The sequence below is a fragment of the Musa acuminata genome, chromosome BXJ2-3 (assembly GCF_036884655.1).
Source record: "Musa acuminata AAA Group cultivar baxijiao chromosome BXJ2-3, Cavendish_Baxijiao_AAA, whole genome shotgun sequence".
In the NCBI taxonomy this organism is placed as follows: domain Eukaryota; kingdom Viridiplantae; phylum Streptophyta; class Magnoliopsida; order Zingiberales; family Musaceae; genus Musa; species Musa acuminata.
Genome location: NC_088340.1, coordinates 121,416 through 144,468, shown reverse-complemented (window position 1 = coordinate 144,468; position 23,053 = coordinate 121,416). Strand labels below are relative to the sequence as shown.

Here is a 23,053-nt window from a genome sequence, read left to right as displayed (position 1 = left end):
CTTGCCTGCATAAATTGTGCAACACTTCCATTTGCCTATGTTGCTCTTAACCTTTCTGATCCTGAAAGGAATAGTAATTAGTGCCTCTATTTATCGTGCTTAATGTTCTCTTTTAGCTTATGTGCTTCGAACCGCAGATTAATTATTTATCTTCTTTCTTCTTGCCTTATATATTTCATTAGCATAAGTGCCAATAATTCCTCGGTTTCATTCAGCATATGGTGTTTGTTGTAGAATATTCAAATAGATTCATGGCAAGCTTCATCTCTAACTGAATTGTTCGTCTGACGTGTTGGAAATTGGTTGTTTAACAAGTGATAAGGTTCATTTTTCTTGCCCACATTATTACTTGTTGGTGTATGAATGAAGTACGCAGCTTAGAAACTAACGCTGGCAGAAACATGGCACCCCATTCCTGCTTACCAAAATTGGATCCCCGATCCGATTCAACTATCGGAGCTTAACGTTTGACCACATCCACTTCAACTGACCCTATTTAAAATCAATTTTAACTATCTAATATCGTTATTTCTAAAACCATATCATATTTTAGTGTTTTGCTCAACTTTTTGAACCACAAAAAAGGTAATTCAGAGTGATTTGTGTGACCCCATTTAAAATCATTGTATTGTAACTAAGGTTATTTGAAGTCAAAAACTATCTAACATCATTAGTGTTCCTGAATATTATCTCTAAAACCATATTTTAGAGTTTTGCTCAACTTTTTTGAACTACAAAAAGGTAATTCAGAGCGTTTTGTATGCTGATCATTTGGCCTTTAATTTCATGAACTTGAATGCCAAAACCATTCCATATGTTTGTATAAAGTTTTGGAGTCAATTTGGATGGAAAAGTGATTTTAAGATTCACTTGCACTAAATTACAGCACCTTAAAATTAGTATGATTTCATTCAAAATCATTGTATCTTGATTCGTCTAAAGCCAAAACTATTTAAAATCATTTGCATGTCCTCAAAATGAGTACTAAAACAACATTTGAGAGCTTTGGTAATTTTTTTAATATTAAAACTATATTTTACATCGATTTCAACCCATTCAAAGTTGAAATTATATCGAATTGGCTTTCTTTTATCATTTTGGCCATAATGATGTGGAGTCCAAGTCCAAAAATTCAATTCATTCTATATGTTTATAGAATGTTTTGGAATGAATTTGGATGCGAAAAATAGTTTCAATAACCATTGTAAATTAGTGCAAACTCGTTCAGAGCCATCGAAGCTTAAGTCGTTTGAAGCCCAAAATAACTACTAAATCACCTGAAACTCTAGGATTTTAGTTCTAAAATGATATTTAAGAGTTTAAGGATTTTGTGAACCTTAAAAATGATATTTTATAATATTATAGTTTATTGATAACTATAATTGTGCGCGCCCCCCCCCCCCCCCCCCCTAATTTATGGATTTGAAGGGCAAAAAAAAAAAAAAAAAACCCTTCTATATATTTATAGACATTTTCAGAAAGAATTTGGTTAAGAAAATCATTTTGAGGCTGATTTACACTAAATTTTGAATGAGTATGCATTGATTTTAGGCCTTATGGAAAGTTAGCATGACACCATTCAGAATTTGTTTGAATTAGTGTAACTTATGTAATTTGAAGATAAAAATATGTAGAATACTTCCAACTCTAGGAATTTAGTTCTGCAGTGATATTTGAGATAATGGTATTTGAAATTTTTTTGGAATTTTAAATGATAGTTTACATTGATTTCAACCCATTGAATCTATGGAGGGTCTTTTTAATTAGTTAGCCTCTACTTCTGAGGATTCAACACATTTATCCAAAGTTTTGTAAGTAGAGATGGAAAGAACCTCTCTAACATTGCACTATATTGATTTTGAATAGGATTACATTCATTTGCATTAATTTTAGTCCCTACTGAAAATCTATGTAACCCTATACGAATCGAGGTAACTTAGGTAAGTTAAAAACTAAATACACATAAAAAGACCTAAAAACTTAGTTTTGAAATAATTAGTAAAATTTTTAGCCTTAAAATGGCATTTTACATTGATTTCAACCCTTTGAGAGTTGAAATAATGCCAAATGGTGTTTTTTATTAGTTAGCTCATAACGTTATGGATCATAAGGCCAAAAACCCTTCCATCTATTTATACAAAGTTTTGGATAGAAAAATCTCTTAGAGTTTGAGTTACAATGATTGATTCTGAATGAGATTTACATGGGTTTAGACAATCAAAAATCAGTATAATCCCATTTAAAATTAGTGTGACTCGAGTCATTTTGAAGTCAAATGTACCTAAAATCAACTAAAAATTTTATAAATTTAGATCTATAACGATATTAAAATTTTAAAAAAATAAACCTTGAAATATATATATATATATATATATATATATATTTCAAGTTTGCCAAGTTTCTTAGAAAGAGTAGTCTCGCACCCATAGCTATACTCTACTTGCCTACCTATGTCAATTGTCTTTCAAACTTTTCTTTTGAGTATCACATAGTTTACTTTGGCATTGTAGCAATTGGTACTTTGGCTTGAGGCATTTCCTCATAATAACATTTACATCCTGTACTCGAATCCTAGGTCACCCAAGAACTAGATTCACAAAGTTCAATCAACAATTAAGAAGAAACAAACATACTAATCTAAAAAATAGAATACTAATCTTTAAAGGCCATGATCTTGGAAGAACAGAATACCAGAATGATTTTTTTTTTCTCTTCTGAAGAACATTAAAGAAGCATATCTTAAATAATTCTAACAGTAAACATTTTAGTGCTGGCTATCCCAAAAATAGTAAGTAACCTAAGAAAATTAAGTAACAATATCTTAAGTTTTCAAGATGTAAATGCCATAAAACAAACAACATCTATTCAGGAAAATAGTGCGGATGACAAGTAATGTCCCCTTCAAGATCATTTAGCTCAGTCATGGTGAGAGAACTGCTGCCATGTCCAATTATTTTGTTTGGGTTGATAGGAGAGTGCCTCCTATCACTTCTAGCTTTCTTGACATGTAATGTTGAGCTGCAGCAGTCTTCATTGACGATGAACTGGTTTCTACTGCTATACTGTAGTGAATCCAAAGGACTCCGCTGTGGCATTCCCTTGTTTCCTCTGATAATCTTAAGAGAGAATAATAATTGAAATAAGATGAAGGAAGAAGCTTAAAAATAAATAAGAAGCTTCAACAAGATCAAGCTTCATGAAATGATATTCTGAAAAAGAAACACCCTCTTCACATTTTTTGAATGTTTTAAGTTTCTTTTCTATGTTCAAAGAAGGCAGAAGACATATATCTTACATGATTCCCGGATGTTGGATTCCTGTAGATGAATAAAAAGTCCCCTGCTTGAAGGCAATGTGCTCTGACAAAACCAGCTGATCATGGAAAAAATAAGAATGAGCTGTGGTCTAGAAACTATGAAGTTGTTCTTCCATACCTGTATTTTCCAATATATACATTCTACTCTTGTTGTTTGGCCAAAACCTATGAATAGTAAAAACAAAGGCAAAGAGTTACGTATTAATCATTATAAACACACACACACATATGCACATTTACATATACATACATACATACATACACACACACACACACACACACACACACACACACACACACACACACACACACACACACATATATAATACAGTATTTGTGAAGATTACAGCAACTTATTTATGATTTGCTACCAGTAAAAAGTAGTGTTGATTAAAAGCATCAAAAGGACAACTTCGATTCTGTTTAAGCAATCCTTTCTTTTCTACCTTATTGCATGATCATCGGCATCAAGCTCAATGAACATAATTTACATCAAGAAATACCTGAACTTGAACTTCCATGTAACTGCAAGTGTCATGTCATCCATGTCAAGCAGGATCCCTTCTCTTTCAGATAATGGAGGAAGATAAGCCTCAGCCTCCCTCTACATGTAAAATTATCTCACAAAAATGATATTATAACAAACTGTAAAATTTGAGGAAAACACTAAACTAAACAAGTTTGTTAATGACTAATTTATCAACTATTAAAAACCTTCTCAAACTGTTTACAAAGAGAAATGACGAGAAAAGAAGTAAATTAATATCATACCTTTGGTAGTACAATTCTCCCAATGTTTGAAACATCACTATTTGTCAACTCTTTGCATAAGATCATTTGCAGTTCTTTACAACTGAATTCCTACTATTTTAAGAAACTTCACATCAATCTTGCATACTATAAAATGTATTGGCTAAGCACTAGAAGTGTTATCCTTCATGACAACATATGTCAGAAATGTCAATGGTTCTACAAATTGCAAGTGGCCAATGCACAGAACAACATGCAAAATCAGTGTACATGAGTAGGATCCATATAGGAGTCTCTCATGATTAATAAATGGCCAGTGATAGTGCTAAAGACGAACATTAACATGGAAAATAAGCTTACAGATCATCCAGATTTATGTGCTACAAAGGATCAATCTATTAATAGTCAAGGAACATCAACATAGATAAGAAAACTTAGTCAAATTTATGTGCTAAGAAGGAGATCAACTCATCAAAAACTCAAGGCCGCTTGAACTACAAAAGAGAAGCAAGTCAAAGTACACAATTCCTTACTTCTGATGCGAGGTTAAACATCTGATGATTTGATATTTGAAGCATTCCTAGATGACAGTTCTCCAATGTTGGAATCGCTCTGCTGCTGCTGTTGCTTATCCACTCCTGCCACAACATTCTTTTTCTTAGAAGCTGGCAATTAATTCCAGTTCTTTTAATACACAGGAATTTCCATATGGCTACCTCTTTTTTCTCATCCATCATATTCAACATATCACTTGTGACAAAATTCATGCACGAGCCATTATTTGGCACCGGAAAGACAATGTTTGAGAGCATTTCTTGTAAAGATCTAGAACTTGCTTGAAGTACTGAAAAAAGAAGTTTCAGAAGTTAAACAAGAGCTGCCTCGAAAACATGATGTTAATATAATGAGTATCATGTTTAGTGGTAACTAAAGTTCTAGTGCATGCACGTCAGCCAAAATTTATAGTGATTTTTGTAGTCTCAAGTAGGTTGACTATGTCAATGTTAGTTTCCAGGACATCAGTGGATCATGGAATGTGCAACACCTATACAGTCGCAGACTAAAATATATTTTAACCAACTAATCTGTGTGACTGTCTATATTTCAGCATAAGTTCTGATGAAAAATAAAAATTACAAATTCTATCGGCAGTTTTGGACAACTGAAACATTAAGATACTAATTGTAGTCATAAAACAATACAACTTAGAAATAACTCCCAATCATAAGTCAAGATAATTCACACAAAGAAAAACATAAAACTTGAGTGAGAAGCTCATACCCGATTCAAAAGAACCATCATCAACAATGTTTTTCAAGGTGTTTATGGGTCGCATCAATCGCAAAAAAGAACTAGGAGGATTTTCTCTGACATCGCTCGTGAAGTTTACATATGGAACAATATCATCATGTGGGAAACCTTGACAAAACTTGAGCTGGTTATTTGTCACCCTTGCTTGCCCTGCATTATTTTCTGTCAGATAAATTGGCAGTGAATTGGATTCCATGGTAGCTTAGGAGAGTGTACAAAATGATATATATAGAAAACAATAAAAGTATGAACATAACGTTATTATCTACTCCTGCATGTTTTAATAAGCTGAATATAAAACTAGTAAAGAAAAAGCTGAAGAGGAAACTGAAAGATTCCTAATTGCATAGTATGAAGTAGACAACAAGAATGCTTGACAAAATACAAGAAGAGGGAGGACTTTTGATAAGATCAATCAGTCATGTGATGATTGATTATTCAAGCCTCACCCACTTGAACATGTTGTGATTCAAGAACAGAGTTCTACTGAAGCATATATCGGTTCCTGACAAGTCCAAGCCCAAAAATACTACTTGAATTGACTGAATCACACTCAGAAAAACCCATGTTTCAGTTCAACCATACAAAAATTAGATGGTCCTTCTTCCCCCAAGAAGTAATCACCAGTTGATACTTGAAATAGAAGCAAGACCATTGAGGCACTTAACACCATCATGTCCGAAGGAAAAGTGGAAACTAAGGATGATTAAATTAAAATCTCTGAGCAAATTCCAACAGTTGACAGTGTTGTCATATTAAACATGTGTCAGATATAAACCTTTCCCTATCTCTTGAATTTCGATCGATATAATCGTATACGAAAAAGATTAAACCTATAGATGAGACATGATCTATGTTGAGGCTTTCTTTTTCTAATTGCTTATTTTTTTTAGATTTTTTTTATAACCAAATTAAATTCCTTATGAGGGTATTACACCAAGCCATGAGTTTCAATCATGCATGTGTTTAATCAAAAAGATCTATGCAATAAATGTTCTAAATCTGGTTCACATGTTAACAATTGGCAATTAAGAGGGATGCTAAAACTTAGTCTCGGTCTAATAACTTGAGCTTGTGGATTATTGATCATGCAATCAAAATCTTTATGGTATCTGATTGATATTCTTAATACTCACCCTAAAATATTGTTTATGAATATGATTTATACTCTTTGTTAAAAGGCGACCTCCAACTGAGGACACTTGCAATCATTTTTGATGCTTAGTCATACTCATATAACTAATGGGTAATTAGCGGCCTACTTAAAAGCTAACCTGAATTCAACCGGAAACCAGGAAACAGAAACCCTGCAGCATCGCTCTCCTTGTCACAGGCCCCTCCATTTCCATTTACCTTTCTCTCATTGCCCCAAGAACTCAATGCTGAACCTGCCGGGGGTCTTGGTAGTGCATCTCGACCGCCGCCGTTCTGCACAACGCCACTGCAGCACTCCTCAGCCGAGTGGCCGGACCTACTCGCGCCCATTCTCAGCTGAGCTTCACAGTCCTGATGCCCAGAAAGCATAGGAGAATGCATGCGTGCAGACTAGCGGCGGAGTCGATCGGAACCTCGGCGCAGACGTAGGTGATGGAGACCATTATCTCGGTTTAAAGGAGGAGAGGGATTGGCGGGAGGAGTTCGAGATCGCGGTGGGAGGCGAAACGTCGGCCGCGGGCCGTTCGTTTTCGTGCCCGCGGCCATTAATGCCATGTGCACGAAGTTTAAAGCGAGGGGGGGGTATGTTGGGAAGAGAGGCGGGGTTGAAGTGGGAGTAGTCAATCTCGGATTCGCTACTTCGAGCCACGTAGCGGTGTCAACTCGCATGGATGGAAAGCTGACACGTGGAACTTTTGGTGGACGAGGCTGAGACGCGTCAGAATTTTGTGCCGGTGGACTACCCAAACGCTGCTCTAGGGTGCATTCGGTGACTGGAGAAACGTTTCCCGAGCCATTGGGCGGAGGAAAGCGCAGTATAAAGCGCGATAGAAGGCCGGCGGGGTCGAACGGGCGTGTCGCTCTTGAAGGTGATTCCTCTGAGTAAAAGGTTAAGGATCCAACAAAGTTACATTATTCTAAGAAAAAAATAATCAACTAATTTATTGATTGATTAAAAAAAATCAATTTTTTTAATATGCCAAAACATAAAAAAGATAATTTCAGCAGCAGCACAACATTCGGAAAAAATTTATTCAAACTGGTTTGTGAAGCGGTCCGTTGGGCTGCGACTTCCAATAGACCATAGTTTGATGTGCTAATGAATATACCAAAGTTATATGTGGGAAAACCATAGTTTAAAATACAACTCTATCAACTTAACGAAAAGACACATATGGTCATGATCTCAACAAGCAAAATCTAATTAAAACCTCTACTAACATTGTTTTGCTCATAAAAAATTATCACGACTAAGCATCTCCAGCTGACAACAATCCCATGCTCAAATCTATATCAGGAGATAAAACCATAGTATAAACTTGGGCAGATATCTCTGTTTACAAATAGCTTAACTGCTGTTGGGACTTATGGTTTAAGCTCAAATACATCACGGTTGGATTAAAATAAGTCACCTACTACTTTTGTAGAATGATTTGCTCTATGGTATTCTCTGCTCCCTTTAGAAGCCAATAGGTACCTCCATTAAGAAGCTCATCCTTCTTACCAATTGAACAAGATGTGATACAAGAGAAACTGCATGTCTCGACACTAGCATGCGATTAGTTAAATCATCATCGGTAAGCAACTTGAGGATCTCACATCTTTACTGCTCCTGCAAAGAGTTACTGCAACAAGTTACTAAAACAATAACAATAGAACTATTTGAGATCTTTTGTCGCACTTGAGATTCGTAACAAATCATCTCTTACTTCAAATAGTAATATTTAAATCTTTATTTACGATTTTTAATAGGATTTTTTTAGGTCTTCTGCTATCTCTTTTCGTTTCACTAATTGTAATTGTTTTATATATTTTAACTCCAACATTGATAGGTCTCTTATATATTTTTGATAAATCATATGATTGAGGGTTCGAAACCTCATCCGATATATATATATATATATAAATATATATATATATATATATATATATATATATATATATATATATATATATATATATATGAAGATATCAGCTAGTTTAGTTGGTAAATACTTTGGCAGTACATCGCAAGGTCCTCGACTCAGATCTCGTCTTCGCCACTTACCCTTTGCAACAAAAAAAAAAAAAACATTGATAGGTCTCTTTAACACATGTCGATACCATTCTATTCTTTCTCAATTGATTCTCTATTAAAGCTATTACGAATGTAAATATTTTTTATTTTTATCTATCCTTAGTAACCCACTAATCAATCTACCACAGCATTCTCATCTCAGTTATACAATTTTTTTGTTTATATTATTTCTTAACTATCCAACGCTTAGGACTTGTAGAATTCTTCTTTTAATCCAAAAGAAAGGGTCACTAGTCTAATAATCCATAAAGCATCACTTGTATCCATAGTTCATCAAGTAGTTAACAAGCTTGTCAAGCAAATATGACGCTGACAGGTTCGGTGTTATGCACAGGTTAGTAGTTTTTTCACTTGTATTGCCAATTCCACGGCAACAACCACCCAAAACCAAACCTTTATACCAATCTTCAAACGTGATTTTAGATTCCTTGCATTTATCGTTGCAGATAGAACCATACTACAACTGTATCACATGCATGCATGTAGAGATTTAAGGTATCACCTAATTAATTAGGAGTTCAAAGTGAGACTAGTAACTTCAATCATTCGAAAGAATCTAAATAGTTTGGAGTTGCAGAACAAGTAGAGAACTTATCTCATTACTTCCTTTGAGGTAAAGAAGGTCACAATTAATATCAGCTAGACATGATCATCCATTTGGTACCTTTTAGCGAACAGCTTACCTCCATGTAGGGACGCGTCTGCATCAGGCCGGACCTCGACAAGCCCCCCGGTACGCATTCCTTTGTTCTGGTGTCCGCTTGCTGAAGATCTTTCTTCAGCGTCACCGAGTAAAACTCACGGAGTCGTCTCCCCTCAGAATCACACTGGGGTATATCCATGTTGTCGCGACCCAGTTCCACCCGTGTCCATGAAATGTTCCACCTTTTGCCTTGGCAAATCACCGTCTTTGCGATAAAATTGTAGATCCTGCCCTTGCCCTCCTCATCCCCAGCATAACGATTGTGCACCGTGGATGATCTCGGCCACCTCGTGACAGCACAGCTCCACCACTGCAGCATGGAGTTGGTTCTTGCCACGAAACGGGGCCGTGATGCCTTCCAGGTACCTCATATAGCGCCGTTCGTCAGCCACGATCAGCATCTTCCCTGATGGCTTTGGAGATGAAGCCGAAGCGGGGTTGTCGCGATGCGGGCCATTGTCATCGGAGGGAAGGCCGGGCTTGCGGTCGGTATGCGCGACCGTGGCTGCGGCGGATAGGGAGGATGGAGTCCTTTGGATCGGCTCACGGTTTGGAGAGGGGAGGGAGAGGAGAAGAGGGGAAGCAGAGGAAGAAACCATCGGGATCGGAATAAGGCCGCGAGGTGGGGGGAGACGAGTGCGGAGTGAAGGAAATTGAGAAATCCGATAAAGCATCGGATTCACATTCTTCCGGGTCGGATTCAATCGTCGGAATCCGTTTTGCACGGAATGGATACAGAATTTATGCGTTCGTTTCAAAAATGTTAATTCGGATTTCGGGTCCATCTTCCGGGTCGGATTGAATTCGGTCTCCGGATCTCTCAGTTTCAAGCGGGTTTACATATACCGGAGTTCCCTTACGCCTCTTTCTCGTGTTCATCGGGCACGCAGGATCGGGAGAACGAAACAAATGCTGGCTGGCGGTTTTCTCCCTTCTCCATTCCCAGCTTTCTCTCGGTCGCCTCCTCTTCCTTATGCTCTTTCAAGGAATTGTCTCCGATCATGTAACAGCCGGCATGTGCTCTCCCACTGCGCCCAAAACCGCGGCAGCTGCAGGACATGTATTGCGACCCGTGCTGCCGTTTCGAGAGGAGAAGATGATGATGAAGAAAAGGAAGGAGAAGGGGATGGGCGTTCTCCCGGAGCGGCGAAGGGGTCGGGGACGTCAGCACGAGGGAGGCGGCTGCTTAAAGTGAGGGAGGAGAAGCGCAAGAGGGAGTACGACCGCATCCTCAACTACCCCTCCTGGGCCAAGTCTGTAACTTTTTCCTTCTCTTGACGTTTAATTATTTGAACTTCTTTTCCTTTAACGAATTGGAGAAGGAATTATACCTTTTTTGCTATAAGCATGAATGGTTTTGTCTGATAGCTGGCTAAAATTGAAACTTTTGATGCGCAAAGTTTGTTTGACATAATGTCTGTTTGACTGTTTATTGGACGTTCACCTACGGTACTTTCTTCTTCTGCTTACCTGCAATTGTAATTTTATTTCTGGTGTCTTCTGCATAGTTGACATGGTTTGCCAATGCAATCATATTAATTCTTCTTTCTTTACTGCTATTAAGAAAAAAAAAAGAAAATAAATTCTTTACATGATAGTTTTCCACACTTGAAATATTTAAATTAGCGATTAATTATTTTCAAGATGATGCATCAATACTACCTTGTCACTGTGTTTTCCTCTGTGTTAAGGATATTAGAGAATGCATGCAAAGATGATGCTGAACTTCGTGCAGTTCTTGGGGATAGCATTGGGAACCCAGAGTTGATGAGAAAGAGGGTATGCCATACAATATCTACATTGCATGCTTATGAAGGAGAACAATGCTGGCTGTACCTGACAGACCTTATCTCTGTACTTAACAGGTTGAGGAAAGAGTTCGGACAAAAGGTAGAGACTTTCGCAAGTCGAAGACAGGATCTGTTCTTGCTTTCAAAGTTAGCTTTAGAGAGTGAGAAACATGAATCTATTATTTTCTCTTCTGTTTCTTTTCTGTCATTCTATGATTATTTTGTTGACCAGATAAATAGTTGGTAGAACTTCAGTAGAAAATGAGTGGCATGCGTTTGATGATGGTTTCCATGTGAATTTCTTTGCTGTTTGGACTAACTATTATTAAGAAATAAGAATTGTGGATAACTTCTCTGTCTTGCTTAATATAACAAACATCTGTGTACTTATTGTATAACAAAGTAGAAAGAAAATGTAAATGGTTATATATGGATATGAGGGCTTATAATCTATAATTACTAACTAATAACTAGACATTATTTTCACTGTTTTTATAATTGCAAAACTTAAATAGCTAATGGAAGTATAAGCACTATTGTCTTCACTCCTGTGTATCAGGCACAATAGGCATGTATTGTATATTCTAGATATTGTGCAGGACTTCTGCTCTTTTAAGAATATGTATGTGCAATCATGATTACATTGGAAAGGAAACAATCACCATTTTCATTTTTATATATCATGTAAAAAAAAAGAATAGGTAGTAAAAAGAAAGGTAATCATTCCCCCTTTTCAAATGTGCTATCATTGTATTACTTATCATTTTGGGAGTGCTTGACCTTCCTATTGCCCATATTGAGCTAGTGTCACAGTACAGTAAGGTAGGATAAGGCCACACCGTTAACAATCTAACCCAAGAGAAATTTTATATGACCATATTGTTGGAATTAGATAGCAATCAGAGACCACTAAAGATAACAAGATATAAACACAATGGCAACACAAAACTAAAGTAGATGATAGCTGATGGTGACACCATTTTTATTGTGCACAAGTATATTAGTGATCTACTGATTCTTGATTTCTGTCTGTATATTTTGAGTGAGCTCTCTACTTGATTACTTTTTGTCTCTATTACTAGAGCTCTTTACTTGATTTCTTTTTGTCTTTAATAGACATCTTTCTGTTTGGCTCTACTGAGTGCTTCTCTTTCTATTCTATGCAGTTTTAATCCTTTAGACTCATTCATATGGTTTGAACTTTATGGTGCTCCATCAGATCGTGATGTTGACCTTCTTGGTAGTGTAAGTTGATTGTTCTAGCAGTTTAGCATTTTTCTTCGTCCTTTACCTGTGAGATGGTGCTATGCATTCATTTATTTCTGATTTAGGTTATTCAGTCATGGTATGTTATGGGGCGTTTGGGAGCTTTTGACTCTTCAAATTTACAGGTAGCTCAAATCGAACATGTGACATGATGCAGTTTCCATAAGTTCTTAGGTTATGTAATTTGTAATTTTTGAGAAGTTCTCGGACAAATTATTTTGATCAGTTTGTCTATCCTACTGGAATGAAATCAGATATAGGATTTCTGATGGACCATATATAGATGGAACATAAGTATTATCTTTCAAGTTGAAGCAACTGGAGCTTACCTTGTGCCACCATTATTTAAGACATAGGAAGAGCAAAGCTGAGGAAGGACCAGTGCATTTATCAAGCTAATCATGGGAAACCAGATATCTCCGGTAGTATTATGCATCTCAGACAATGAAAAGTGTCTATAAGCAAATCTGTAACTGCTTTTACCATTATGGACTTGAGTGTTAGTATGTCCCAGGTAACTTGGTAACATGGTGACATGTTTGTCGTAGTTTATAATTAAGGGGAAATAGTTCAGAATTTAGAATTGGGTCTGGCACAAGTTTGAAAATACTAGGGACAAGCAATTTTCCTCTAAAATAGAGTAAATAAGATTTGATGCAAAACAGAGTATTTTTGGGTAGAGAATTGTTGTTGACAATTATGCCAAGAATTATTTAGCCAAATAAAATACAAAATCTTGTATGCTACTCGTATCTTCTTCTTTGATTTGAATATGCTGCCACTATACTTGGTAATCAGCACTGTTTAAATAAAATTATGGAATGTTATTCAAGATGCATTAGGCTTGTAAGAAACCAGAAATGACTACCATGAGAAGCTCCATTTTCACATAGGAGTAATCTAAATAGGACAAATAATTCACATGGGAATGTTTGAAGTCTGCAGCATGTTGGTTGTCCAATGCAGCTTTCCTAGAGACACAGGAGCCAGAAGACAATAATGAGAATATTGCAATCTTCCTTTACATTTTTTGTGTTGTTTTCTTGTTTGGCTGTAACTCTCTCTAATTTGTCTACTTCAGTTGGCCAACTCATCCATGGACTACAATCCTTTGTACGACTCTGATAAAGCTGTGCAATCAATGTCTTCATCCTTCCATGATATTGGTGATGTTGAATTTCAGGACAACTGGGGCAGGGTTTGGTAAGGAATTTCCTGCAAAGTATTGCCACTGTCAAAGGATATCTTCCGTTTGTAGCCTGCTTTCAGTTACCTTGTTATTTTCATTGCAGGGTTGATCTTGGAACTTCTGATTTCTTTGCTGTGGATGTATTGCTTAATTGCCTTACTGTATTGAGCTCAGAGTAAGGCTCTCTTTAAAAAGATGTTTCTACTTACTGTGCTATTTCAGTTTAATGCTTAAAGTTACAGTTATTCTCATCAATTATTTGATTGTAAGCCTAGGAAAATCCTTTTACGTCTTAATATTTACCTGCCGGTTTGATTAACAGCTTTTCTCATTTGGAAATGGAGACACCCAAGATTTCCTTGTTGATTAATCAGTTCCTAATCTTCTGACAAAACCAAAGTTTCAGAACAGTGGCATAAGCAGCGAAAAAAATTACAAAAAATTGTGTATCTACCCCCACTCTTATGGTTGTACGAGATTGAGTTAACATTAGATCATAAAAGACAGTGAAACTAAATTGATCACAAGATATGACGATAGTATAATTTAACTCCTGATCTGCACTTAGCAATTTCGGTTAAGTTTTATGTTCCATTCATGCTCATCAGTTGTTCATCTTGGTTCTGTCTCGCGGGCAGATACTTGGGTATCCAACAAGTGGTATTCGGTGGGCGACGTATGGGCGACTGGGAAGAGGGCATGATGAGCGCAGAGTACGGATACAAGCACTTCAAAATTTGAGATGAAACAACACAAAGAAGCTGAAGTACAGATGAAAGAGTTTCACGATGTGACTTTATATCAGAATCTCAATTTCTCAGGCTAGCCAATTCTTTTGAAGCTGCCTAGTGGGAAGACCATACGGAAATCAGATGAGAATAAAGAGCAACTATTTTAACAATATGTTCTTTCTTGTGAAGCATGCTCAAGGAATAGCAGAGTCGAGCTTAATTGGATCAGGGAGAGGTAGGGCTGTAAGACTTGCTTTTACATGGAAGCTGCAGTACAGATTGTGTTGCATTTTGCTACGATAGTGCAAACAATTTACTGTACACAAATTTGGCACTGTATTGAACGTTTGAAAGCACCGCCTCTAGTTTTAATTTGGAAGAAGGTCTCTCTTAACCATCCATTGTGAAGATGCATCTTATTGCACAGGCAACAAAACGGTTCATATAGATAATGCATTAATTACTGTGATGCCTAATAATTTTACATACTATTTTACATAATAGATAATGCATGGTTTTATGTGTCTATCCTTTTAAAGGTTTGAAAGTAATATATTTGTTCTTACGAATTTTATGTATATTATTTCTGTTAATAATTATAATTAATATTATCATTGGGACCTAGGAATCTTCAATAATGGGATCCCTGAGGACAATACGGATGATCGCGATGTATAGAGAAATGATATATTGATACACATACAGATAATGATGTGAGTGATTGAGTATATATATATATATATATATATATATATATATATATATATATATATATATTAATTGGAATAATATATATAATAAAAATCAATGATCTCAAAGGTAAATGAATAGTGGGATGATCGTATAATAACTTCTTTTGTCAATTCAAATTCTAAAATTTATCCAAAGTTTTCACAAACACTAGTTCACCTCGTTCAGCACTAATTCAAACCAATAGTTATGACTCATTCGACTAATAGTTATAAGTCAACTATATACTTTAAGATTTTCCACTCCCCAACCAAGGCATTCTCATGCTTTTACAATATATTTGTATATAGTTAGAAATTGTATTGGGATAGAGCTGAAATTTCTTGAGACTCGGGAGTAGAAACAGAGGATCTTGACTGGATGAGGTAAGATCAAGCAAAGTGCCTCAAAAAAGCATGCTTGCCTATTGTTTATGGTACATTTAGCTGAACCGTAACGAGTGCTATAATCACAACCAATACCTCGAACCGATAACAAAGAAAAATATGAGGAATGAATGCAGTCTATAACTAACGGCTAACGATAATCTCACAATGTGGTGACTCATTCCTTCCAAATTCCAACTGTGCAGGAATGGGGGTACATAGTTGATGGAAGAAGAACGATTGGCAGCAGACGGTTCAGGAATTCGGGCAGTGAGATCTATTGATTTTGCTAACGATTTTGAGATATTTTACAGTTGACTAGCGAGGTCAAAATAGGTTGAAGAATCGCCGGATGACATGACTTGAATTGGCAACATACAACTTCTGATGATAGTTACGGGTTAAAGCTATTCTTTTCTCAAAAATTATATATATATATATATATATATATATATATATATATATATATATATATATATATATATATATATATATATATATAATTCATCCGCCAGCCGTCCCATTCAGCGGACCAGGACGCTTCGCGGTGCGAGGGAACCCTTCGGTGGGGAAACAGCAGAGAAACGGTATCCCCCGTGGCAACTCCACCAAGGATCTGTTTGTCTAATCGCGGTGAAAGTCGTTGACTCATATTTTGCAACAACCCGAAGCCGCTCTTTCTAAAAAGCCCATTCCCACATTTTCCCTTCGCTGCACCCTCATCATACTCTTAACTAACCGTTCCTAATCCAATAACAAAATTGTTGAAATTTAAACCACAATTATTTCGTATAATAAAGCTGGTCCGAAGGGATAGAGGACCGATGCGTCTACTTTCTCCTTTCCCAAGGGAGTGCGCTCTTGAGCTCCTCTCGCTCTCTCCCGGTCTAACGCTTCGCTTAGGGAGGAGATGGGCGGACCGCTGGGAGCGATCATAGGGCGGTACCCGGCGGCGGCCGCTTCGGGCGGCAATGAGGACGGGCGGATCGGTGGTGACGGTGGCATCATAAGGCACAACAGGAAGTGCAGGGATTTGGTGTTCCTCATCATCTTCATCGCCTTCTGGGTGGCCATGATCGTTAATTCCAGCTTTGGGTTCAACCAAGGAAACCCACTTCGGTAATTCTTCTCTCTTTCACCTCTAAATCGCGCATCTGACTCTTTCTCTCGTTGAAGGAAAAAGATGATCTTTTTCTTGGGTCAAAAGTTTCTTTGTCTCTCCCTTTTCCCCATCTCACCCAAAATGTTATGCTTTGTGGTGAAATCGTTTCTTTCTTTACGAGTTTGTTGCGATTTCTTAGCTGCATTGCCTCAGATCATCGGGTTTGTTTGTGAAGCTGATGTGAAGAAGGTTGAAGAAACATGTCGAGAAGAAGGTTTTGATGTCTGGTTCGAGCAGCTTGTTACGGACGATAGAATCACCAAATAGCGAGATATCCTGCTTCATTCTTGTCGGGTGTTTGGATTCTTGTAGTTCATTCGGGTGTCTTCTTCTTGAAGCATATATTAAGATGCTGAAAAACTTTTACTGCATTCGTCTCTTCTGGAAGTGGAATTTTGGGCTTATATTCGCATATTTTCCATCTTTACGAAGTCATACATCTATTTTGATGGTAATTATTCTTCAAGTTTGCTTTTTCTGGTAATCCCTTGATCGACCGAAGAAAACTATCTGATGCAGGCTTATGTACGGGCTGGACTACAAAGGAAACATCTGCGGGAACAGGCATGCAGACCCTGACTTGCGTGAACTGGAGGTCAGATATTGGCTAAATCCTAACCAGGTCTACCAGAGTGGTCTTAAGAATAGCCAGTTCGATCTAGCTGATGCAAAGAGCATATGCTTGATGGAATGTCCTATTCCTTCGGAAGATGGTATCAACTGGGTCTGTGATTACCCAGAGGGAGACATCCGCCTCTCCGTGGATGATTGGATTGACAGGGACTATGACTACTATGAGTACCTAACAACAGAGACGATGAATAGTTCTCTGCAGCTCCAAGGCCCATGCTACCCTGTCATATTTCCAAGTGTGAATGGTAAGTATTATAAATCTTTCTATAAGTGATTTTGCACTTGCTCCATGAAAGAACATCGATTTGCTATCATTACAAGGAACCAAAAAATTCTGTTACTTGCTCCTTGTGTTTGGCTTTTGTTCCTTGAGCTTTGTACAATACATGCTTCTCAACGAATGGTTGTCTGCATGGTACCGATGTCTATGCAATGGCATATGTCAGGACCAACAACAGCATGGATGATCCATATAGATGTGGTATTTTCTAGGATGCCTTTCAGAGTATTTAAATGGTTTTTCTAGTTCTTGTCATTCGGTGATTTGGATTCTTAGTTTCGTGATAAACACATTATGGCAAGGGCCATCTTTTCGTGCTTAAGTTGCATGCTTCGGATGGCGTTGCATGTATCATCATTGTCAAGTGTTCATTTTCAAAATCTCATCATACTATTATCTTTATTAAAAGAACAGTTAACCAAGTTACGTTCTTTTGTGACTTTAGTTTACTGGAGCTGTCAGTTTATTGCGCGTGCATCAAATGTTTCTTTGAAGCAGTGGCAGCAGATGGGCGGTGTTGACATTGACGAAAACATCATGATAGATAAAACTATTCATAGAGCCATCAACTCTCCATCAGCTGTATTAAAGGTTGGTGATTTTGTCAGAGACTGGTAGTTTCTGCCTTGAACATATACCCTTCAAGTTTTAGTTCTGTGGTTCTGCTCTGAGCTTTCTTGCTAAAAGTGACAATTTAGATTAGAATGACCTTTTCATCTAAATGCTGATCTAGATCACCCTATTCTTTTCACATGTTCAGGAAACTCCACTTTTACCAGTTGGGATAAAATCCTGGAATGCAGCCAGCATCGGGGGATGAGTTTGATTTATATTTGGTGTTAAAAAAAGAAGCATAGAGTTTTTCGAAATAACCCCTTATTATATTTTTTTTTTGAAGTGGATATGGATTATCTCATACTTCATTATATTCATGTTGAACGTGGACCCAAAATGACACTTATCATATAAGCACAACCTTACTTGTCATATATGCATTATCATTCTCTTTCCCCAAGAGTACCTCATCATCTGATTGAAACCATTGCTCATGAAATTTTCTGCTATGCAGAGATACATGGCAGATATTTGGAAAGCTGGGCCTGTCTTAGTTGTCTGCGGAGGAATTCTACCCCTCTTTTTGTCCATTATCTGGCTATTGATGATACGCCATTTTGTTGCTGGAATGACTTGGATAACAGTGATTCTCTTCAATGCCCTTGTAATATCTGTGGCAATGCTTTATTACAGAAAAGGTCAGATGTACATTTCCCACAAATGCTCTTTTGTAGTTGAGCAGTTATTATGCTGCATGTCCTGTTGACCAAATGTTTCTAGTACAAAATTGTTTGATGTCAACAATGAAAAATGGCCAATTTATTCATTTTCCAAATGTAAATACATCTCATGATCGAGGCTATGATTATACATTTTCATCTTATTTTCTAATGAAAACTTTCTTCTTAACTATAAGCATTGAACAGAAGTGTTATTTGATGTTTTTCAGCTGGGTGGATTGGTAGTGATGCCTTATCAGTTGTTATTGGTGAAAGCGACCCCTACGTTCACATAAGTGGCCGGGTTTGTCCCTATCATAAGACAAGCATTTGGTAATTGTCTCTTTGTTTTGGCTTACTTCAAGCGTCAATGCAGGAAATAAATCACCTTCATGTTGTAGCTGTTCTTATGACAATAGTCATGATTATTTCCTTCCTTTCTTCAATAGCGATTGTCCGCCGACTACTTATAGCAACATCTGTTTTAAAGGTAATTATGATTTTGAAAGCAGCTGAATCTGCAACTACAATTTCTTACATGAGCTGGCAAAATCCAGTTTGCTTTGTTGAGCATCTTCAAACTCACGTAGTATTTCAGAAACATCATGATCAGGATTTTGCAATTGGTATCTTCTTTATGCATTTTAAGAATAGTATGCTTCATCATGTAAAAGTAAAAGCTAACTTCTCTGTGCTTATTCAGGTTGCAGCTAAAGTCATAGGTGAAGTTCAGGCTCTTATAATTTTCCCAATACTGCCATATGTTATCCTTGCAATATTCTATGTTTTCTGGTTTTCTGCTGCCCTTCATCTTTTCAGCTCTGGCCAGATCCTAAAAAATGATTGCAATGTTAATTGCTGTTCATTTGACCTGAAGTCTAACAAGGTCAATTGTGATAATTGTTGTGGCTATAGTATCCATTACACTCCTCATATTGGAATATCTATCCTTTTTCACCTATTTGGATGTTACTGGGCAACACAGTTTATCATTGCATGCTCATCAACTGTAATTGCTGGATCGGTTGCCTCTTACTACTGGGCTCGTGGTGAGATTTCGGTAAGTAAAGCTGCAATTTTAGCTGTTTGAGACTCAGGATCTGTTTATATCTATGCAGGCACAATTCTGCATGCACTTAAGCTCACAGAGTTCGGAAATTTGAAATCTGGAAGTGTAGCTAAATCTTTAGTAACTTCAGAAATTATATTAGTGCAAAAGTGGTCTGGTCATAACTTGATAGAAATCCTTGAAGTTCTCTTGCATCTTAAATTATTGTTATCTGGCTCTTGGGGTTCTTAGTAAATCCTTTTTTGTTGGGTGGATACCAGTCCAGAAATTAAAATCCTTGAGTGTAACAATATATTTCTATTTCAAGAAACACAGATGTCTTACATGTTTTTGCTTTTTATGTGTGTTGGCCCAGACTGGTACGAGTCCAGGACCCAAATTAAATATCCTTCAGCATAACAATAATTTAAAGAAGCCACAAATATCTTGCTATATTTTTTGTTTTTATGGTGTTCAGAATTCAGATGATGCAATGTCTTTATCTACCTTATTTAAAGAACATCATACTGTGCAACATGGAAAAGTTCAAATATTTATTGAGCTCAGCATGAACCTTATGATATTGATTATCCATTTTCTCTTGTTATTCCATTTTTGGTAGATGACTCTCTTAATTTGAATGCAGCAGGAGATTCCATTTCTTCCTGTATTTTCTTCAATGAAACGGCTCTTGCGATACAATCTAGGATCTGTGGCACTTGGTTCCCTTATTGTATCAATTGTTGAATGGGTGCGATTCATACTTGAGGCTTTACGCCGCAGGATAAGACATGGGGATCCTGCTCCAGTAACCTGCATTGAAAAGTTGATGTCCACTTCTTCTCAGTGCTGCTTAGGATGCATTGATTGGACCATCAAGTCTGTGAATCGTAATGCATATATTATGGTAAGATTTTGGATAGAAGCTTGTACTTCACGTCCATGCAGGACATGCAACATTTAATATTTCTGCCTCTAAAGAGCAGATAAAGCTTGCTCTCTTGTTCCTTAATTAAGTTGATTTTCAATTTGCGAAGTACTTCATAAAACTGATATGTCAATCAATTTTCTTATGTTCAAATTTCTTGTGTCCTTGGTGTTGCAAAGAATCTCAGAACTTTGATGAAGGCTTGAAAGAGCCTTACTTTCGACTTTGGCAACATTTTAAATGTCATTTGCAATCCCCTCCATAACTGAATTTTCATATTTTCTATACCAAAAAGGACAGATGAGGGAGATTTCTTTATTTCATTATTACATCTTCATTTGAGTGTATATAGGAGTTAAAGCAACTAACATCAACCACAAATTTATGATCATCACTAACTAGAATTAGTGCGACATTGTTCATTTGCAAGTCCTAGCGTGTTCTATATTTAAAATCTTTTGTTTTATGGCAAACTTATATTGGTCATTTTTATCACACAGATTGCTATCACAGGAAAAGGATTTAACAGAGCATCTGCTATTGCTACTGGGTTGATTGTGAACAATATATTGCGCATAGGAAAGGTCAATGTCATTGGAGATGTGATTCTTTACCTTGGAAAATTATGTGTCAGCCTCTTTTGTGCATTATTTGCATTCCTCATGCTGGACACCCACAAATACAAGTCTGCCCATAACAAGATTTCATCCCCTTTGTTCCCTGTTCTGGTAAGTTTTCTTTTAAAATGTTACTTCCAATTTCTTTCGATTGCCTGGTTCCTGTGAGTTATTTTGTTGAGAGTTGCATATCATTGCACAAGCCATACTCGATTGAATTTGAATTTCCGTAGAGACAAACTTGACCAATGCGCAATAGAAAATCAGCAAGACATCAGGTCTAGGATAGTCTTGGAGTATTTTATTTGGTGTATGGCATCAGAGGATTGCTTCATGATTCCTCAAGTTTGTCTCGGAAATAGTTCATGATTTCTCAAGTTTGTCTAGGAAATAGACTTATCTGAATTTTAATGAACAGCTCCCTGTGAAACTTGTTGCGATCATGCAGTGGTAGCGGCATAATATGTGTGTCAAACTGTCTTAAATCACTCTAATTCATTTGATGAGATTTCCGAAAGTCTTTCTCATTCCTTAATTACTGACAAAGGATGCAAAGCCAGCTATTGGATTTACGAAGCATTTTGCTTCATGCATTTTGTGCAATATGTCGATCGTCCAATATTCCTAATACATAAGAATTATAGTGACAAAAAAAGTTTCTTGATCCCTTTACAAGATTAGTTAACATTTATGCAACAAAGATGTACTTGGGATAGGATCGAATAAGGAAAATAAACTTAAATGTCTTAGTTTAGGAAATTAAATTCACTTCTAATTTAACTATCAGTTTAGTCAAAGTGAAGTGTCTGCATAGTGGCATGAGTACAATTAGAGTAAACAACTTGTTGGTCAAATGTTCTTGGCATGGTCATGGGGTCTGTTTCTTGAAATCTCGAGTTCTTCATTCTTGTAAGGCTTGTCTCCAGACAGAAGCATTTCCTGCTGGATTATAATTATCCTTTGTTCTTGGAGATGTAACTTGAAGCCCAGAGTAACATGCTTGCATCTTCATGTAGGTAAGTTGGGGGCTTGGCTACGTAGTTGCGACGCTCTTCTTTGCAGTGGTCGAGATGTCAATTGATACAATCATACTCTCCTTCTGCCAAGATGCTGAAGAGCATCAAGGAACTGCACAATATGCACCTCCGCTGCTCATGGCAACACTAGATGGGCAAGGAGAGATGCAGAGACTGACACGAGGCTCTTAGGCTTGCGTATCATCGCCGAGTTTACCTGCCCTTTTCCGATTCTTCTAATCTGTTTTATTAATTATTGTGGCATTTCATTTGTATTATTCCAGTGTGACTTGCCATTTCCTGTTTAAGCCAACTATCCAACAGATATGGTTTCGAAGCCCTTTTTGTACCACGGGCACGAGAACCTCTTGGGACCAGTCATGATGGCTATAAAGGACTGTAAGCACCCTCTTGAGCGACCATATAATATTCTGTTATTAACTCTATTATATATATATATATATATATATATGGTAGAATCCAAATGTGTTTTTATTTTTGATAAAGTGATGAAGCTTGGGTGGTGGTTACTTCTACTGTATAATGACCATTCTATCAGATGCTGTCAACTTACTACACATTATTATGCTGCCTGTTGTTCATGCACATACACAACAGTCCCCGAAAATTTTTTGTGACACTTTGTACATCCAATATCAGATACTATTATTTTTTATATTTCAAATAAACTT

At 36.9% G+C, this 23,053-nt stretch overlaps 3 protein-coding genes and 1 non-coding gene across 7 annotated transcripts; 2 read left to right on the top strand and 2 right to left on the bottom strand.

Annotated features, from left to right (window-relative positions):
* Positions 1-3,308: 3,308 nt before the first annotated feature.
* LOC135606632 (B3 domain-containing protein Os04g0676600-like) lies at positions 3,309-4,694 on the bottom strand. Its single transcript, XM_065097689.1, has 4 exons — positions 4,600-4,694; positions 4,088-4,177; positions 3,820-3,920; positions 3,309-3,481 (listed from the first exon to the last, which is right to left on the bottom strand). Exons 1-4 carry the CDS (start codon positions 4,642-4,644, stop codon positions 3,406-3,408), a joined length of 312 nt encoding a protein of 103 aa, XP_064953761.1. The 5' UTR covers positions 4,645-4,694; the 3' UTR covers positions 3,309-3,405.
* A 3,103-nt stretch (positions 4,695-7,797) lies between these two features.
* LOC103977310 (uncharacterized) lies at positions 7,798-10,076 on the bottom strand. Its single transcript, XR_010484873.1, has 2 exons — positions 9,293-10,076; positions 7,798-8,144 (listed from the first exon to the last, which is right to left on the bottom strand). It is a non-coding gene; the product is annotated as an uncharacterized LOC103977310 (transcript).
* Positions 10,077-10,175: 99 nt separating this feature from the next.
* Positions 10,176-14,689, top strand: LOC103977312 (uncharacterized). 3 transcript variants are annotated; one of them, XM_009392800.3, is made up of 8 exons: positions 10,177-10,565; positions 11,004-11,091; positions 11,178-11,263; positions 12,269-12,347; positions 12,443-12,493; positions 13,450-13,571; positions 13,661-13,732; positions 14,196-14,689. In XM_009392800.3, exons 1-8 carry the CDS (start codon positions 10,222-10,224, stop codon positions 14,296-14,298), a joined length of 945 nt encoding a protein of 314 aa, XP_009391075.2. In that variant the 5' UTR covers positions 10,177-10,221; the 3' UTR covers positions 14,299-14,689. The 3 variants fall into 3 exon arrangements, with proteins under 3 accessions (XP_009391076.2, XP_009391075.2, XP_009391074.2); XM_009392799.3 differs by having other exon boundaries at positions 12,434-12,493; XM_009392801.3 differs by lacking the exon at positions 12,443-12,493 and having other exon boundaries at positions 10,176-10,565.
* Positions 14,690-16,219: 1,530 nt separating this feature from the next.
* On the top strand, positions 16,220-22,807 carry LOC103977313 (choline transporter protein 1-like). Of its 2 annotated transcripts, none has more exons than XM_009392804.3 (10): positions 16,220-16,522; positions 17,085-17,443; positions 17,924-18,069; positions 18,548-18,731; positions 18,983-19,056; positions 19,129-19,242; positions 19,456-19,812; positions 20,450-20,707; positions 21,229-21,456; positions 22,362-22,807. In XM_009392804.3, the coding sequence occupies exons 1-10, from the start codon at positions 16,314-16,316 to the stop codon at positions 22,551-22,553; spliced, it is 2,121 nt and encodes a 706-aa protein (XP_009391079.2). In that variant the 5' UTR covers positions 16,220-16,313; the 3' UTR covers positions 22,554-22,807. The 2 variants fall into 2 exon arrangements, with proteins under 2 accessions (XP_009391079.2, XP_009391078.2); XM_009392803.3 differs by having other exon boundaries at positions 20,447-20,707.
* The last annotated feature ends 246 nt before the right edge of the window (positions 22,808-23,053 follow it).

Excerpts from the sequence above, each read along its gene's own strand:
- LOC135606632 (XM_065097689.1), bottom strand. The coding sequence starts at position 4,644 with ATGCTTCAAATATCAAATCATCAGATGTTTAACCTCGCATCAGAA. Across the intron at positions 4,178-4,599 it reads TGTTTAACCTCGCATCAGAA|GAATTCAGTTGTAAAGAACT; the intron begins GTAAGGAATTGT and ends TTAAAATAGTAG. Across the intron at positions 3,921-4,087 it reads GGAGAATTGTACTACCAAAG|AGGGAGGCTGAGGCTTATCT; the intron begins GTATGATATTAA and ends TTTTACATGTAG.
- LOC103977312 (XM_009392799.3), top strand. The coding sequence starts at position 10,222 with ATGCTGGCTGGCGGTTTTCTCCCTTCTCCATTCCCAGCTTTCTCTCGG. Across the intron at positions 12,494-13,449 it reads TTGACTCTTCAAATTTACAG|TTGGCCAACTCATCCATGGA; the intron begins GTAGCTCAAATC and ends TGTCTACTTCAG. Across the intron at positions 13,572-13,660 it reads GACAACTGGGGCAGGGTTTG|GGTTGATCTTGGAACTTCTG; the intron begins GTAAGGAATTTC and ends TTTTCATTGCAG.
- LOC103977313 (XM_009392803.3), top strand. The coding sequence starts at position 16,314 with ATGGGCGGACCGCTGGGAGCGATCATAGGGCGGTACCCGGCGGCGGCC. Across the intron at positions 16,523-17,084 it reads AACCAAGGAAACCCACTTCG|GCTTATGTACGGGCTGGACT; the intron begins GTAATTCTTCTC and ends TATCTGATGCAG. Across the intron at positions 18,732-18,982 it reads AATGCTTTATTACAGAAAAG|CTGGGTGGATTGGTAGTGAT; the intron begins GTCAGATGTACA and ends GATGTTTTTCAG.